Source organism: Ranitomeya variabilis, chromosome 4 (genome assembly GCF_051348905.1).
Source record: "Ranitomeya variabilis isolate aRanVar5 chromosome 4, aRanVar5.hap1, whole genome shotgun sequence".
Classification (NCBI taxonomy): domain Eukaryota; kingdom Metazoa; phylum Chordata; class Amphibia; order Anura; family Dendrobatidae; genus Ranitomeya; species Ranitomeya variabilis.
The window spans coordinates 470130832-470150741 of record NC_135235.1 but is presented as its reverse complement, the minus strand read 5'-3'; the positions used below and the strand labels follow the sequence as shown (position 1 = coordinate 470150741).

Genomic DNA, 19910 nt, shown 5'->3' with positions numbered 1-19910 from the left:
CTCGTCCAAGTTATATGGTCGTCTGCACAATCCATTATGATAGGTCATCACTAGCATATAGGTGAGGGTTGATCAGCTATCATTAGTTTCCATGACCTAGGAGCTGATCTACACTATACAGTCAGCAGTGTATGGAGTTGTGCTTTTCAGTGTTGACATCCAGTCATCCCCGAAGCTAATAATGGCTGATCGATGGAGATTTAAAGTGTTTTACTTCCACAAATCTGATATTGATAACCTATCCTGATGATAAGTCATCAATAGTGATGAGCGAATATACTCGTTACTCAAGATTTCTCGAGCATGCTCGGTTGTCCTCCGAGTATTTTTTAGTGCTCGGAGATTTAGTTTTTCTTGCCGCAGCTGAATGATTTACAGCTATTAGCCAGCTTGATTACATGTGGGGATTCCATAGCAACTAGGCAACCCCCACATGTACTTATGCTGGCTAACAGATGTAAATCATTCAGCTGCGGCGATGAAAACTAAATCTCTGAGCACTAAAAAATACTCGGAGGACACCCGAGCGTGCTCGAGAAATCTCGAGTAATGAGTACTGTATTTTTCTGACCATAAGACGCACTTTTTTTCCTCCAAATTTGGGAGGAAAGTGTGGGTGCGTCTTATGGTAGGGATGTAGCATGTGGGGAGGGGGACAGCAGCGAGTGGGATCGCACTGTTATCCCACTTCAGGAGGCAGAAAAATGTCCCCGCTGCGCCTGGAATCAGCACTGGGGAAACCATGTGATCCCAATGATTAAGTGCAGTGAATATTCATTAGCTACTCCCCGCCCACCTATCAGCTGAGCGGTGAGCCAGGAGCAGCAAATGAATACTGCACTTAAGCAGCAACACACATGGTTTCCCCAGCGCTGATTCCTGCAGCAGCTGCGGAGATCTGTGTGTCCGTGGGAGGAGGAGGCAGCAGCAGCAGGGTCCGGGGGAGAGGAGATCTCTGCCTACCTTCCTGGGCTGGAGCTGAGTGCTGTGCACAAGGAGGACCTGTGTGATGTCAGAAGTGGGCGGGCTGGAGCATCACATGGCAGCACAGAGCCCTCCCTCTTCTTGACATCACAGGTCCTTCAGACTCCCCACTAGAATCTGCAGGCTTTCTCTTATAACCTGTGCTGTGGTGTGGAAAGGCAACAAGAGGGAGGGCTCTGTGTGTGCAGTCATGGAATGCTTTTACCTCACCACAGTGGCTGGCTGGCTGCCACAATTAAGAGGTTAGTCTTTCCAAAACACAATAAAGCACTCTGCCACTCCTTTAGTGAACTATAACTCTCAGCATGTCATAGGATCTGCAGGACATCCTGGGAGTTATAGTTCTCCCATGGGATTTTAAAGCAGCACTCCAGTGTTATTTTGCAGTGCTGGAGTGGTGCTTTCAATATAAGCCCTGTGCCCCCATTCTTATACTCACCCTCCAGCATCTTCATATAGTACTTCACAGACACCACACTGGTCCCGCAGCTTCCAACATAATAACATACTATGATATATAATAACACCACATATAATAGTATGTTATTAAATATTTTACCACATTTTTTTGCCTCAAATATTTTTTTCCCTATTTTCCACCTCTAAAACCTGGGTGCGCCTTATAGTCTGGTGCGTCTTATAGTCCGAAAAATACGGTATATTCGCTCATAACTAGTCATCAACATTTTCTGCTTGGACAACCTTTTCATCAATCAGTCTAAGAATCTATGTATTTAATATGGGATTCAGGGAGCCTAATAGCTATTAAAAGGATTTAACACTAAAAGAAAAACAAGAAGTAATTGGACTTTGGGGATACCAGCAGTGCCACCTACTCATACATTATTTACCGGTATAAATCTCTTGCCATTTAGATTTTTCCTGTTATGTCATTACAGAAGCCACATGTATGTTAGCTTGTAAATATACAGCGGGTGAAATAAGAATTGAACAAGTCACCAATTTTCTAAGTACGGTAAATATATTTCTAAAGGTGCTATTCACATGAAATACTCACCAGATGTTGGCAACAACCCATTCAATCCACACAGGCAAAGAAATCAAACCATAGATGATCATAAACTAAGTTATGTGTAATAATGAGAATTAAAGCCACCAAAATTGTTCAAAAGAATCTGCATAGGATATTAAATACACCGTTCACAAATTGCCTAAGGCAAATAAACCCCAACTAAAGATTCTTGATGATAAAATATAACCTTTCTTTATTCCATTACTATAGGGCCAATGTGCAATATTAAAATCATAAAGATTTGCATTGGTCAATAATTAGGAATATTTTCCTTTGGTCCAAGAGATACACAATCTCTATTTTATATTGATAGTTATTAAGGCAATCATATAAATAATGAGACCATTCATTTGTAGACTGACACGGGGGTGAGGAGAATAGGTGGTCCCTTTGGGGATACAATTATTTATAAGACGTAGTGTTTGTTATTGTCTCTGTTAAAAGTAATTCCCTGTTAGGATCTCAGAGAGAAAATGTCTATTTTTCACAGTATAATAACTGTCCTTTTCAAGACGGAGTTACTTAGGCATGTCTGAATTCGATGTAATACACTTCCATAGTTCCATGCTGGGGTTCAGTTACAAATAAGGACTGGTTCTCACACCATTTAAGAGGTCTAATTCAGTGTATAATTTCAAGGTTGGCTATGAGCCCACTGAATAATCACATTATTATGTGTCACTCCTGGGATATTTGGATACTGACTGACTACCTCTAATCCTCTAACACCCATTTCTTTTATAATCCTGTCGCTGTGCTAGTATACCCTAGTTGGATACAGGCTAATGCCAATTGCCCCCACTATTCTACATAAATTCCTCACTCAGTGATCCTGTGGAATATTACATACTGTCAATGCATAGGATGGCTGCAGACCAACACTTTATTGCTTAGTGTGACAAACTGGCAAAACAATTGCCTTTAAAATAAGTAACCAGCTGCCTCCCCAACATGTTGTTTCACATTACTGGCGCCTTCAGGGGAAACAAGGCTGCAATCAACACAGGCAAAGAAATCAAACCATAGATGTCCATAATTATGTATAATAATGATAAATGACATATGGAAAAAAGTATTGAACACACTTTCTGAAATGTAATAAATACAAAAGCCTTTGTTGGTGATGACAGCTTCAAGATGCCTCCTGTATGGAGAAACTAGTTGCATGCATTGCTCGGGTGTGATTTTGGCCCAAACACTCGTAAAATTCTGAAGGTTCTGTGGGCTCCTTCTATGAACTCTGAGCTTTAGTTCACTCCATACATTGTCTATTGGATTCAGGTCAGGTGATTGGCTGGGCAATTCTTGCAGCTTTATTTTGTCTGAAACCAGTTGAGAGTTTCCTTGGCTGTGTTTTTGGGATTATCATCTTGCTGAAATGTCAACCCTTGTTTCATCGTCATCATCCTGGTAGACGCCAGCAGATTTCTATCAAGAATGTCTTGATACATTAGTCCATTCATCCTTCTTTTAGTTACATGAAGTTTGACAGTGCCATATGCTGAAAAACAGCCCCACACCATGATGTTTCCACCTCAAAGCTTTGCAGTTGCCATCGTGTTTTTGGGCGATATACAGTGTATTTTGGCCTTCAAACACGGTGTGTATTATGGCATCCAAAGAATTCAATTTTGGTCTCATCTGACCAGACTATATTTTCCAGTATTTCACAGGCATGTCTAAATGTTGTTGGGCAACCTTAAAATGCGCTTGAACATGTTTTTTGTCCAGCAATGGAATCTTGACTGGTAGGCATGCATACAGGCCATGGAGATTTAGTGCATTAGTTAGCGTTCTCTGACAAGTGTATTTGCTGATTCCAGGTCTTTCTGTAGCTCTCAAGTAGACCTTGGCTCTTGGACAACTCTACTGATAATTCTTTTCACTCCTCTATCTGAAATCTTGCGAGGAGTTTAGAAATTCTTCTGTAACCAATGCCATCAGTATGTTTTGCAACAATAATGGTTGTGAAGGTCTTGAGACAGCTCACTGCTTTTACCAATCATGAGATGTTTCTTGTGTGACACCTTTTTTGTAGGCCATCAGTTGAACCAGCTGATATTTTTCACTAAGTAGCAGGATTGCTTTCTAATTACTGATAGATTTCAGTTGCTGTCATGACTTTCCATGGCTTTTTGTACCTCTCTTTCTTCATGTGTTTAATACTTATTTCACCCGCTATACATGATATTCTAGAGTCACATCTGTTTATAACAAAAATCAAAAAGCAGTGCTTCATCTATCATAGAACTGACAGTTGCATAAGGGAGAATCTGTCATTTTCAAGGAAATAGTAGTGCTGCATGCAAACATTTCTGTGGGTTCTTGAGATATCCAAGATAAAACATTGATTTGGGAATAATGGAATTAGGGGCACACCTATAAGTGGTACATCATACTTGGGCCCTTTGAGTCTGCACATTCCCCAAAACTCAATCTAGCCCATACGAGGAGACAAACACCACCAACATGAGTCATAGGTGGGATGCCCTGTTATACATTTTATACTGTCAATCAGAAGCATCAAGTAAAACCTCTGTCCATCAATAAAATCTGCCTGAAAGAGCTGTTAACTATGAACAATAAACTGTAGTTAACTACCCAGTAAATGCCGATTAGATGCAGTTAGACACTGCCTATACTGCTTGGTGTAAGCACTGTAGACTCAAGAACATGTACAAGGCCTGTAAATTTGGTCACTCCACCGCTATCTCCTTCTACCATTAGGTTCTGCTGACAAAAGGAATTAACATTGACTTGTCCAATTTTACAAACGTTCACTATTTACCAAACCACGTACTGAAAGTAGAGCACTGATTTATCACTTTTCACTCTAAGTTGAGCAGTTTCCTGAGAACTTTGTACTATTCTCACAATCCTGTTTTCATTTGCATACCGATTTTCCGTGGAGCAGAAGAACTGCACCCATGGGTTGGTGGTGCCACTGTTCTCTGATGATGGAGGAAGATACATTGCTTCAGAGAAACATGTCAGCAGAAGTTTGAGAAGTTCAGTCCTAATAGAAAAACAAAAAGGAAGAACACTTTAATTTTATAATCTTTTGGGATAAATAATATTTCTCTACTCTCAGCGCAAGAAAACTGCCACCCAAACTTAGAAGACTTGGAGAATTCTCTTCCATGGTGTCACCAGGGCATAATTTTCTGTTGGAAGATACCAACTGGCCCTTCATTATTACAAAACTAGTGGAAGAGCCCGGCATTTTCCCCCTCACATCTCTCATTTTCCAATCACTCCACTATTTTCCCCTCACGCCTCTCATTTTCACCTCAGTATATACCCGCATGTCATCTCCCTCTGTATACAGTATATACCCCATATCCTCTCCCCAGTATATACCTGTATGTCATCTCCTCCTGTATATACCTGTATGTAATCTCCTCCTGTATATAGTATATACCTGTAGGTCATCTTCTTCTGTATATAGTATATATCTGTATGTCATCTCCTCCTGTATATAGTATGTACCTGTATGTCATCTCCTCCTGTATAGAGTACAGGGTGGGCCATTTATATGGATACACCTAAATAAAATGGGAATAGTTGGTGATATCAACTTCTTGTTTGTGACACATTAGTATATGGGAGGGGGAAAACTTTTCAAGATGAGTGGTGACCATGGTGGCCATTTTGAAGTTGGCCATTTTGGATCCAACTTTATTTTTTCCAATGGGAAGAGGTTCATGTGACATCAAACATTGAGAATTTCACAAGAAAAACAATGGTGTGCTTGGTTTTAACGTAACTTTATTCTTTCCTGAGATATTTACAAGTTTATGACACTTCTAAAATGTGTTCAAAGTGCTGCCCATTGTGTTGGATTGTCAATGCAACCCTCTTCTCCCACTCTTGACACTCTGATAGCAACACCGCAGAAGAAATGCTAGCACAGGTTTCCAGTATTCGTTTCAGATACTGCACATCTCGTATCTTCACAGCATAGACAATTGCCTTCAGATGACCCCAAAGATAACAGTCTAAGGGGGTGAGATCGGAAGACCTTGGTGGACATTCAACTGGCCCACAACAACCAATCCACTTTCCAGGAAACTGTTCATGTAGGAACTTTTATCTTTGGGATCATCTGAAGGCAATTGTCTATGCTGTGAAGATACGAGATGTGCAGCATCCGAAACAACGGATACTGGAAGCCTGTGCTAGCATTTCTTCTGTGGTGTTGCTATCAGAGTGTCAAGAGTGGGAGAAGAGGGTTGCATTGACAATCCAACACAATGGGCAGCACTTTGAACACATTTTATACCTGGTCATAAACTTGTAAATAACTCATGAAATAATAAAGTTACGTTAAAACCAAGCACACCATTGTTTTTCTTGTGAAATTCTCAATAAGTTTGATGCGTCACATGACCCTCTTCCCATTGCAAAAAATAAAGTTGGATCCAAAATGGCCAACTTCAAAATGGCCACCATGGTCACCACCCATCTCGAAAAGTTTCCCCCCCCTCATATACTAATGTGCCACAAACAGGAATTTGATATCACCATGTATCACCATGAAGTTGATATGTATCCATGTAAATGGCCCACCCTGTATATCATCTCCCCCTGTATATAGTATATCCTGCTCTGTGGTTTGTGTTGAGCAATTTTGTTGAAGCAAAAGGTTTTTTTTAACACAATATTATCTCCTTAAAGCAGACCTGGGCAAGATGTGGCCAACGGGCCGCATCCGGCCCGCCTGATGATTTTAAACGGCCCGCCAGCTGCCCGCCTGTGAGCAGCAGAGCCGGGTTGATCACCGGTTTATCGGTGGCGGCGGCCATCTTCCCGAGGCCGCGCGTGCGCAGATGGAGTGCTCTGCTTCAAAGGGCTTCAGGAAAATGGCCGCAGGAGGCCGCACGTGCGCAGATGGAGATCGCGGCGGCCATTTTTCTGAAGCCGAGTTTGCAGATTTAGATCTCGGCTTCAGGGAAATGGCCGCCGCGATCTCCATCTGCGCATGCACGGCCTCCCGCGGCCATTTTCCTGAAGCCCCATGAAGCAGAGCACTCCATCTGTGCACGCGCGGCCTCGGGAAGATGGCCAGCGCCACCGATATTCAACCCGGCTCTGCTGCTCACATTGCATTCCGGGCCGCTGCGTCACCTCACCGGTGGAAGGGACCCTGCGCACGCCATACCGCACCTCTGCCGTCGCCACACCACTGCTGCAACCCCCCCATGGACACCAGGCCGTGGCGTCGCCCACCTAAGCAGGAAGGGACCCTGCTCAGGTGCACGCCACACCGCATCACCCCACCTCTGCCGACACCATGCCTCCTGTGACCCTGCTCTGCCACCGCCAGCCCTCAGGTAAGATACTGTAAATTCGGACAATAAGACGGACCCCCATCTTATAAAAAAATCTTTTTTTCTGCAATTTTCACTCCAAATTTGGGGTGCACCTTATGGTCCGGTGCGTCTTATAGTCCGAAAAATACGGTAATTATATTAGTCCGGCCCTCTAAAACCATCCCAATTTCTCATGCGGCCCCATGGCAAAATTAATTGCCCACCCCTGGGTTAAAGACTGCCGATACAACTTTTAATGGCGGCAGTTAAGGGGCCTTATTCCTCCTGCACCTCACGCTCCTCCTTTATACACAGCCTCCTCCTGCACCTCACGCTCTTTCTTTATACACAGCATTTTTCTGCACACCTTTTCTCCTTTATAGTCGCCTCCTCCAGCTGCACCTCACACTCCTCTTCCATATACAATTGGAAACACTTGATGCCGAGAGAAATTGCACTAACTGCAATAAAACGTATCGTATACACAGCCTACTTTTTCCCTCAGCACCACACTTTTCTCCTTTAGACCTCGTTCACACGTTATTTGGTCAGTATTTTTACCTCAGTACTTGCAAGCTAAAAATTGGGAAAAGTATATAAGAAACACGTCACCACTTCTGTATTTTTCTCTCACTCATGGTTTTGGCTTATAAACACTGAGGTAAAATACTGACCAAATACGGAATGTGTGAATGTTGCCTTATACACAGCCTCCACCTGCAGCAGCACCTCACTTCTCTCATTTTCCCCCTCACATCTCTATCCATGAGACGCCTCCCTTTCCCTTGACGTCATGTCTCACAGGAGCAACTCCATTCTAGACACGACAGAGCTAGATGTGGCCTGTGCCTGCTATGCGGAGTGGGCGTGGCTTGATACATACACACATACATACATACCTTCAACTTTATATATAGATGATACAGGGAACCAAACATGTAAGTATCCTCTACAGTTAGTAACAGGTCAGGAACTCTAACAAGGTCCTTTAGAGGGCCAAGGGTTACTAGTTCTAATTGGAGGCACTAGAGAACTCTAGAGAGGTGCAGATTTTAATTCACAGGGGGGCATGGGATGGCCTACAAATCCCTACACCAACTTGGCACTCTCCACGAAGAGAAACATTACCCTTTAGGCCAACAGGGCATTAAAAACATACTTAGCGGATAGGCCAATTGTGTACCTAGGATTATCTAGCCATAAAGCTGACATTTCCCCATCAGAGCAAATTCTTCTTACAGTTTAGGCTTTGTTAACAACGTCGCCAAATTTTTCATTTTATGTCAAAGGACAAAAAAAAAAAAAAAAAAGAACCGAGTGCCAACAAATCCATCATAAGATGGAAATCAATAGCCACTGACTTCCGCCATTGTGCCCATCATTTTGATAGTAAGAATAAGTCTGAGTGTTGCATTATTCTTCTTGTCATACATGACTGGGCCTCTGACAAAAGTGTGAACAGAGCTTATTTCCTACTAGATGGCAGCCCGATTCTAAAGAATCGGGAGTCTAGAATCCATATATACTTTATTTATTCAAATGTAAGAATAATACAATTAATAAATAATAGTAAGAAAGAACAAAAAATGGCTGCACTCACCAGCTCTTGACAATTCTTGTTATTTAAGGTACAGTTACACAGGATCCATGAACATGCTTATGAGGGGAGTGATGAAAGACATCAGACAACAACTTTGCGTGTTGTGGCAAATGCCACAACAACGGTTCTTTGCTTAAGAACAATAATGTAAATAATAAATAATATGTATCAATAACTATGTATATTGGTATGTTCTTTCTTGGCACAAATTGCAGGAAGTAGTATTCTAGGCAATTATATATTAGATGGGCATTTCCTGAAGGAAATACATGGTGCTTGAACAGCGCTACCAGCTTTACAGCAGCACTTTTCACACACGGGACTGGGGGGCGCGCTTACTTTTGCACCCGGGACCGGGGGCGCGCTTACTTTTGCACCCGGGGGCGCGCTTACTTTTGCACCCGGGGGCGCGCTTACTTTTGCACCCGGGGGCGCGCTTACTTTTGCACCCGGGGGCGCGCTTACTTTTGCACCCGGGGGCGCGCTTACTTTTGCACCCGGGGGCGCGCTTACTTTTGCACCCGGGGGCGCGCTTACTTTTGCACCCGGGGGCGCGCTTACTTTTGCACCCGGGGGCGCGCTTACTTTTGCACCCGGGGGCGCGCTTACTTTTGCACCCGGGGGCGCGCTTACTTTTGCACCCGGGGGCGCACTTACTTTTGCACCCGGGGGCGCACTTACTTTTGCACCCGGGGGCGCACTTACTTTTGCACCCGGGGGCGCACTTACTTTTGCACCCGGGGGCGCACTTACTTTTGCACCCGGGGGCGCACTTACTTTTGGTGGGCGGGGCCCCTCGGCCTCCGATTTGGTGGGCGGGGCCCCTCGGCCTCCGATTTGGTGGGCGGGGCCCCTCGGCCTCCGATTTGGTGGGCGGGGCCCCTCGGCCTCCGATTTGGTGGGCGGGGCCCCTCGGCCTCCGATTTGGTGGGCGGGGCCCCTCGGCCTCCGATTTGGTGGGCGGGGCCCCTCGGCCTCCGATTTGGTGGGCGGGGCCCCTCGGCCTCCGATTTGGTGGGCGGGGCCCCTCGGCCTCCGATGTGGTGGGCGGGGCCCCTCGGCCTCCGATGTGGTGGGCGGGGCCCCTCGGCCTCCGATGTGGTGGGCGGGGCCCCTCGGCCTCCGATGTGGTGGGCGGGGCCCCTCGGCCTCCGATGTGGTGGGCGGGGCCCCTCGGCCTCCGATGTGGTGGGCGGGGCCCCTCGGCCTCCGATGTGGTGGGCGGGGGCCCCTCGGCCTCCGATGTGGTGGGCGGGGGCCCCTCGGCCTCCGATGTGGTGGGCGGGGCCGGGCCCCTCGGCCTCCGATGTGGTGGGCGGGGCCGCTCGGCCTTCGATTTGGTGGGCGGGGCTCCTCGGCCTCCGATTTGGTTGGCGGGGCCCCTCGGCCTCCGATTTGGTTGGCGGGGCCCCTCGGCCTCCGATTTGGTGTGTGCTCTGCCTGGGGCCACTGTGCTCTGCCTGGGGCCCCATATGCTGCCTGGGGCCCCTGTGCTCTGCCTGGGGCCCCATATGCTGCCTGGGGCCCCCGTGCTCTGCCTGGGGCCCCCGTGCTCTGCCTGGGGCCCCTGTGCTCTGCCTGGGGCCCCTGTGCTCTGCCTGGGGCCACTGTGCTCTGCCTGGGGCCCCATGTTCTGCCTGGGGCCACTGTGCTCTGCCTGGGGCCCCATAAGCTGCCTGGGGCCCCTGTGCTCTGCCTGGGACCACTGTGCTCTCCCTGGGGCCCCATATGCTGCCTGGGGCCCCTGTGCTCTGCCTGGGGCCACTGTGCTCTGCCTGGGGCCCCATATGCTGCCTGGGGCCACTGTGCTCTGCCTGGGGCCCCATATGCTGCCTGGGGCCCCTGTGCTCTGCCTGGGGCCCCATATGCTGCCTGGGGCCCCTGTGCTCTGCCTGGGGCCCCTGTGCTCTGCCTGGGGCCCCTGTGCTCTGCCTGGGGCCACTGTGCTCTGCCTGGGGCCACTGTGCTCTGCCTGGGGCCACTGTGCTCTGCCTGGGGCCCCTGTGCTCTGCCTGGGCCCCTGTGCTCTGCCTGGGGCCCCATATGCTGCCTGGGGCCCCTGTGCTCTGCCTGGGGCCCCTGTGCTCTGCCTGGGGCCCCTGTGCTCTGCCTGGGGCCACTGTGCTCTGCCTGGGGCCACTGTGCTCTGCCTGGGGCCACTGTGCTCTGCCTGGGGCCCCTGTGCTCTGCCTGGGCCCCTGTGCTCTGCCTGGGGCCCCATATGCTGCCTGGGGCCCCTGTGCTCTGCCTGGGGCCCCTGTGCTCTGCCTGGGGCCCCTGTGCTCTGCCTGGGGCCCCTGTGCTCTGCCTGGGGCCCCATGTTCTGCCTGGGGCCCCTGTGCTCTGCCTGGGGCCACTGTGCTCTGCCTGGGGCCCCATATGCTGCCTGGGGCCCCTGTGCTCTGCCTGGGTGTAGGACAATGGTGACGTCACTTATCTCCGGACATTAGCTCCGGACATTAGCTCCGGACAATAGCTCCGGACAATAGCTCCGGACAATAGCTCCGGACAAAGCCACGGAAGTTGGCACAAATTGCAGGAAGTAGTATTCTAGGCAATTATATATTAGACAAGTCCTGCTCTTGGAGTCTTACCACTGGGCTGGTGATCACCTACCTGTTGAGATCATGTGTGTGGTTGGGTGCTGGAGAGTGAGCAAAGCCAACGCCAGCTTCCCAGATGTACTCACAGCTGTCAAGAGTGTGAATGTCTTCTGATGTATCCTAAAGAGAAGCAATAATCAAATGTGACCGGAAAATGCAAATTCCCCAAAATCTAGTAAAGAAAAACATGTTTGCGCCTAATGGAAGTTCTGTCTACACTTTGGGGTTTTTAATTCTTTCATTCCAGATTCAGTGATTTATGTGGGCATTGAAAGAGAGTATTACCCATTGCAGTAGCTTAGGTATCTATGGTTACAACCACTAAAAGATGTCTAACTGTCACTATGAGTGGTCGTAACCATGGATACCTAAGCTACTGCAATGCCCTGCACATGTGGTAAGCGACACAGCTTATCAGAAGAACTATACTACATTTCTAATTGGAGATATTTGCTAATATTATTATTGAGATAGGATCTTGGAGATGGGAATACCCTTTAATGTGGGGCATGTGCCATCCCAGCTCAGCGCAGACTTTGCTGGTCTTTGACTATCGATGGTACATTTTACACAATTAGATAGACATTTGGATTCGGGAGAACTAGTCTTCCCAGATTATACTAGTCTGAGGTAGCGCTCACCGCTCCACTTTTCTTGTGACTTTGCACTGTAAAATCTGGACAGAAGAGAAGATCGGCAATGGCGAGGAGCAGAGATTCAGCTAGTGGACGTGATCCATCTTCCTCATCATCCTCATCCTGAAAGTTACACAACATTTCTGTTAATGAGGAAGCCAGAAAAATGAGTCATCTTTTATATTAAATGTGACTCGGGAGAAAAAAGAAAAACAATCACCCGCACCACCGCAGAACGTAAGCACTTATAGGTCACAGCTGGTCTTCAGATGTCGGGTGCAGAAAGCCTCAGAGACTTCCAATGTAGCATACGAGTAAAAGAGAAAACGAGGCTGCACTCACCAATCTTCTTATGCAGGAAATTTATTAGGAGAATCTTCACGGCATCGGGGGGTGAGTACATACAGGGGAATGTGCAAGCGGAACAACGGCCGTTTCGCACCTGTCCGATGCTTCAACCCGTTGAGGCGCCGGACAGGTGCGAAACGGCCGTTGTTCCGCTTGCACATTCCCCCGTATGTACTCACCCCCGATGCCGTGAAGATTCTCCTAATAAATTTCCTGCATAAGAAGATTGGTGAGTGCAGCCTCGTTTTCTCTTTTACTCGTATTTTATATTAAATGAATCGAAAATGTACAGTCTCAAAATACAATGCGTTTGGGGGCTCAAAGTCCCTTTTTCAAGCATACAGATAGGTTTGGCAGTACATTTTGTGATGTCAAATGCAAAACCGATCAATATGTTCACAAGGGAAATTTTACAAAAGTAAAAAAAATAAGAATAAATGAATTGTTCCTCTGAGAGGTTTTGATTACATTACCTGGTTACGCCCGGCACCAGGCACTGATGACCAAAAGAATCCCCTCCAGTCTGGGTCCTCAAAGATATATGGCAGTACCCGAGTCAACAGCCGGGCACAGTTCAGCACCATTTGCTTTTCATTGTCTGAGTGACAACCGCTATCGGCACCTGCCACCAGCTTTTCCACTGCCTGCAGGGCACAGATATTAAGTATGTCAAGAAACGCACTTCAAAATGGAAGACCCCCGAATGTTATTAGTGGCTTGTCACCATTTACCTTGTAACATAATGTGGCCAAGTTTGATGGTGACTCCTCTCGGACTGCACGAATCTCAGCAGCTGGGATCAAAGCGAATACATCCTGCACAGAGGTGGCCGAGTCAGACCAAAATTGGTCCCAAAAGGCGTCATCTGTGGCTTCAACCGGCTGCAAGAAGTAAAAATAAAATAGAGAGAATTTAAAGAGTTGTACAAAATAAAAACAATGTTGACCTGGGCAAGTTTAAGAATATAAACACATGAAACAGTTGACAGGTTCCCTTTAAAATTGATGGCCTAGGAGGGCCATCAAGATTAGATCAATAGTGGTCCAAGTTTCGCACTCCCACTGATGATTGCTTGAAGAGGCCCCTTCATTGTGTACATAGCTCTGTACTTCTACTAGTGGCTGTGCCTGGAATTACAGCTCAGATCCAACCAAGCACAGGCACGAGTACAGAGCTGTGCCCCATAGACAGTGAAGGGGAAGGGGCACTAACTGGAGCATTGCAACCACTAAAACAGCAGACCAGCAGTGCCGACAGTCAGAGACCCACCAATCTAATGCTGATAGCCTATAAAAGAGCCAGATAATCCCTTTAACCTCTATATGGTGATTGTCCAGACCAGCTGCAGCCTCGGGCCTTAACAGTGCATCCTGCCCGGAGGAGTGCAGGGGCGCTCAATCTGGCCAGCTTCATACAACAGCTTATAAGAGCTATAGCAAAGAGCTTGCCAACATGTTACATAGTTACATAGTTATTAAGGTTGAAGGAAGACTTTAAGTCCATCTAGTTCAACCCATAGCCTAGCATGCCCTAACATGTTGATCCAGGGGAAGGCAAAAAAAAACCATGTGGTAAGAGTAAGCTCCATCATGGGGAAAGAGCTATAAGAGCTATAGCAAAGAGCTTGCCAACATGTTACATAGTTACATAGTTATTAAGGTTGAAGGAAGACTTTAAGTCCATCTAGTTCAACCCATAGCCTAGCATGCCCTAACATGTTGATCCAGGGGAAGGCAAAAAAAAACCATGTGGTAAGAGTAAGCTCCATCATGGGGAAAAAAATTCCTTCCCGACCCCACATACGGCAATCAGACTAGTTCCCTGGATCAACGCCTTATCAAGGAATCTAATATATATACCCTGTAATATTATACTTTTCCAGAAAGGTATCCAGTCCCCTCTTAAATTGAAGCAATGAGTCACTCATTACAACATCATACGGCAGAGAGTTCCATAGTCTCACTGCTCTTACAGTAAAGAATCCGCGTCTGTTATTATGCTTAAACCTTTTTTCCTCCAGACGTAGAGGATGCCCCCTTGTCCCTGTCACCGGTCTATGATTAAAAAGATCAGCAGAAAGGTCTTTGTACTGTCCCCTCATATATTTATACATTAACATAAGATCACCCCTTAGTCTTCGTTTTTCCAAACTAAATAGCCCCAAGTGTAATAACCTATCTTGGTATTGCAGACCCCCCAGTCCTCTAATAACCTTGGTCGCTCTTCTCTGCACCCGCTCCAGTTCAGCTATGTCTTTCTTATACACCGGAGACCAGAACTGTGCACAGTATTCTAAGTGTGGTCGAACTAGTGACTTGTATAGAGGTAAAATTATGTTCTCCTCATGAGCATCTATGCCTCTTTTAATGCATCCCATTATTTTATTTGCCTTTGTAGCAGCTGCCTGACACTAGCCACTGAAAATGAGTTTGTCATCCACCCATACACCCAGGTCTTTTTCATTGACGGTTTTGCCCAGAGTTTTAGAATTAAGCACATAATTATACATCTTATTACTTCTACCCAAGTGCATGACCTTACATTTATCCCCATTAAAGCTCATTTGCCATTTATTAGCCCAAGCTTCTAGTTTACATAAATCATCCTGTAATATAAAATTGTCCTCCCCTGTATTGATTACCCTGCAGAGTTTAGTGTCATCTGCAAATTTTGAAATTCTACTCTGAATGCCCCATACAAGGTCATTAATAAATATGTTAAAAAGAAGAGGGCCCAATACTGACCCCTGTGGTACCCCACTACTAACCGTGACCCAGTCCGAGTGTGCTCCATTAATAACCACCCTTTGTTTCCTATCCCTGAGCCAGCTCTCAACCCACTTACACATATTTTCCCCTATCCCCATTATTCTCATTTTATGTATCAACCTTTTGTGTGGCACCGTATCAAAAGCTTTTGAAAAGTCCATATACACTACATCTACTGGGTTCCCTTGGTCCAGACCGGAACTTACCTCTTCATAGAAGCTGATCAAATTAGTCTGACATGATCGGTCCCTAGTAAACCCGTGCGATACTGGGTCATGAGGTTATTCCTCTTCAGATACTCCAGTATAGCATCCCTTAGAATGCCCTCCAGGATTTTACCCACAGTAGAGGTTAAACTTACTGGCCTATAATTTCCGAGTTCAGTTTTTGTCCCCTTTTTGAATATTGGCACCACATTTGCTATACGCCAGTCCTGTGGTACAGACCCTGTTATTATGGACTCTTTAAAGATTAAAAATAATGGTCTATCAATGACTGTACTTAATTCCTGCAGTACTCGGGGGTGTATCCCATCCGGGCCCAGAGATTTGTCAATTTTTGTGATTTTTAGACGCCGCCGTACTTCCTGCTGGGTTAAGCAGGTAACATTAAATTGGGAATTATTATCACTAGTCATATTGGCTGCCATGGGATTTTCTTTTGTAAATACTGATGAAAAAAAGTCATTTAGCATATTGGCTTTTTCCTCATCCTCATCCACCATTTCACCCAGACTATTTTTAAGGGGGCCAACACTATCATTTTTTAGTTTCTTACTATTTATGTAGTTAAAGAATATTTTGGGGTTATTTTTGCTCTCTCTAGCAATGAGTCTCTCTGTCTCAATCTTTGCTGCCTTGATTTGCTTTTTACAGAATTTATTTAATTTTTTGTATTTATTTAATGCCTCCTCACTACCTACTTCCTTTAATTCTCTAAATGCTTTCTTTTTGTCCCTTATTGCGCCCCTTACAGCTCTATTTAGCCATATTGGTTTCCTCCTATTTCTAGTATGTTTATTCCCATACGGTATATACTGTGCACAGGTCCTATCCAGGATGCTAATAAACGTCTCCCATTTTCTTTGTGTATTTTTATGTCTCAGGATATCGTCCCAGTTAATTGCACCAAGATCCTCTCTCATCCGTTGGAAATTTGCCCTCCTGAAGTTTAGTGTCCTTGTCACCCCTCTACTACACATCTTATTAAAGGAGACATGAAAACTTATTATTTTGTGATCACTATTCCCCAAGTGACCCCCAACCCTTATATTTGATATGCGGTCTGGCCTGTTGGTTAATATTAGGTCTAGCAGTGCCCCCCTTCTTGTTGGGTCCTGAACCAGTTGTGAAAGGTAATTGTCTCTCATAGTTGTCAAAATCCGATTACCTTTACTGGAACTGCAGGTTTCTGTTCCCCAATCTATTTCAGGGTAGTTGAAGTCCCCCATAATAATGACTTCTCCTTGAGTCGCAGCTTCATCTATTTGCTTTACAAGGATATTCTCCATTGCTTCCATTATTTTGGGAGATTTATAACAAACCCCTATCAGTAATTTATTATTTTTTCCCCCTCCCCTTATCTCCACCCACAGGGACTCTACATTTTCATTAGATTCACCTATATTATCACGCAGGATGGGTTTTAAGGTCGATTTTACATACAGACACACCCCACCCCCTCGCTTATCTGTACGGTCATTTCTGAAAAGGCTATAGCCCTGCAAGTTAACAGCCCAGTCATGGCTCTCATCCAGCCATAATGGATGTGATCCTTAGCTAGGAAACCGACCACCTCTGAGAGAGGACACAGAGTTAAAAATCCCTCCATACTTGAGAACGAGGATTTTAACTAAGAGGTAAACTGCAAAAGTTGCTAGTTTTTACAAGCAGTTTGCAATTTTACCCATATATGACGATGAGACAATCCCTTTAAAGGGTTATGCAAATTATTATACATCGATATTGTTGGATAGTGCTTGCATAAATAAGCCCTTTTGCAATTTACAGTTTATTAAAATTGTTTGGGTTCTTGACATATTAACACTATTCTCTTGTATATAGCTCATTGCCTAGGTGACCAACCACCACTGTAGTTTATCAGCAGTGGACGAGCATGTGAAGTGCTTACAGGATCTTTTCTATTGAGCTGGCTGGGATCGCGGAGTGTGCCGTTTTCTCCTAATCCTGGCCGGCCGCTCTGCACTGTATATAGCTAGCCACATAGACAATTAGCTGTAAATAAACGAAGAAAGTGATTATATATCAAGAACGCCTATGTTTTTAGTAACTGGTCAATGGCAAAAGTGCCACTATCCCACAACACTCATCTATGAAGATGGGAACAATCCTGCAAGCATTTTGTCAGCATTAAAGGGGTTTTCCAGTACGTTAACATGGACGACCTATCCGTAGAATAGATCATCAACACCAGATCGGTGGCGGTTCGACATCTGGACGATCAGCTCTCCCAGTGCCGGCTGGATGTAGTTTGGAACAGCACAGCTGCATCAACTGAATAGTGGTCACAGCGGCGTGCTGCACATCCTCACCTATGCATGTGAATGGCGGCGGATTACAGTCCCGGACCGCAGACACATTTGCACTGACAAAGTTATACTGCTCTGCAACCAAGCACTTCTGGCCGCAGCCAGCACCGAAAACAGGTGACCGGAGGGGTGTACCACTACCAGTCTGGTATTGAGAACGTATTCTAAGGGTAGGCCATCACTATAAATGGACTCTGAATGATTGTAAATGGCTGGCAGCTGTATGGAAATATTTTACATTATATGGTTGTATCCTTTAAGTTGTGTACTATATATACACTGACATTATCTATACACTGCTGCTTCAGCATAATATACTGTATATAATAGTCTGTATATAGACAAAAAAAAACACATTGTGGAGCCCACATACTACAATATACTGTACACAGATTCACTAATACTATAACACATAAAATGTGTATATATTGTATTTATGTCCTCCAATATCAAAATGCAGTCAGCCGGCACCTGCAGTGTATGGAGGAGAATGAGGTACTAAGCATGTATGGAGTAAGATTAGTAGCCGACTGCTGGTGACCTCTTCATGGATGTCATAAATACAGCTGTCTTTTTTGGTTCCCATAAGCTTCTCTACAGGATTTCAAAAACCTCAAGAAAAGATAAATGTATGTGCAAAAAGATAATATGCAAACTGCCTCTTCAGAGAGGAAGCGGGCTTCAACTCTATAGCGCCTCCTGTTGGAAGCAGCAATCCTACAAGTCACCATCAACCCTTTAACAGGCCTTCAAATGTGACAGGATAAAAGCCAAAGGCTCAAAAGGAAAAACACTTATAAAAAATGACATTGTAGTCACTGGAACGGTGTTTTAAAATGATTAAAAAAAAAACAAAAAAACAGGAGCCTCAGGCCACGTTCACACGCTTAGTATTTGGTCAGTATTTTACCTCAGTATCTGTAAGCCAAAACCAGGAGTGGGACAATCAGAGGAAAGGTATAATAGAAACACCATACCTCCCAACTTTCGAGGAAGGGAAAGAGGGACAAAGTCAGCGTCGTCACACCCATTTCACAACTAGTCACGCCCCAACCACACCCATTTAGCACTTCTGATCACAATGTTTCGTAAACAATAATTATAAACAAAAAAAAATATGGCCACACATGACGCTCCATACTGTATAATGGCCACATGATGCTCCATACTGTATAATGGCCCCAAATGATTCTGCGTACAGTGTACTGGCCCCACGTGATGCTCCATACAGTATAATGGGCCCACATGATGCTGCATACTGTATAATGGCCACACATGATGCTCCATACTGTATAATGGCTCCACATGATGCTCCATACTGTATATTGGCCACACAGTGCTCCATACTGTATAATGGCCACACAGTGCTCCATACTGTATAATGGCCACACATGATGCTCCATACTGTATAATGGCCACACATGATGCTCCATACTGTAAAATGGCCACACATGATGCTCCATACTGTATAATGGCCACACATGATGCCCCATACTGTATAATGGCCACATGATGCTCCATACTGTATAATGGCCACATGATGCTCCATACTGTATAATGGCCACACATGATGCTCCATACTGTATAATGGCCATTGGCCACATTATGCTCCATACTGTATAATAGCCCCACATGATGCTTCGTACTGTATAATGGCCACACATTATGCTGCGTACTGTATAATGGCCACACATGATGCTCCATACTGTATAATGGCCACACATGATGCTCCATACTGTATAATGGCTCCACATGATGCTCCATACTGTATAATGGCCACATATGATGCTCCTTACTGTATAATGGCTCCACATGATGCTCCATACTGTATAATGGCCACACAGTGCCCCATACTGTATAATGGCCACACATAATGCTCCATACTGTATAATGGCCACATTATGCTCCATACTGCATAATGGCCCCACATGATGCGGCGTACAGTATCCTTGCCCCACATGATGGTCCATACAGTATAATGGCCCCACATGATGCTTTGTACAGTATAATAACCCCACACAATGCTGGGCACAGTATAATGGCCACACATAATGCCGGGTACAGTATAATGGCCCCTCA

At 45.5% G+C, this 19910-nt stretch overlaps 1 protein-coding gene across 1 annotated transcript in view; it reads right to left on the bottom strand.

Moving 5' to 3' along the window:
- The window catches only part of HID1 (HID1 domain containing), a 75365-nt gene that overhangs the window by 34708 nt on the left and 20747 nt on the right, over positions 1 to 19910 (bottom strand). The window contains exons 2-6 of the mRNA XM_077251742.1: positions 13247 to 13396; positions 12989 to 13159; positions 12174 to 12290; positions 11546 to 11652; positions 4914 to 5033 (exon numbers count right to left, since the gene is read on the bottom strand). Coding sequence (XP_077107857.1) covers positions 4914 to 5033; positions 11546 to 11652; positions 12174 to 12290; positions 12989 to 13159; positions 13247 to 13396 — 665 coding nt within the window. The remainder of the gene's footprint in view (positions 1 to 4913; positions 5034 to 11545; positions 11653 to 12173; positions 12291 to 12988; positions 13160 to 13246; positions 13397 to 19910) is intronic.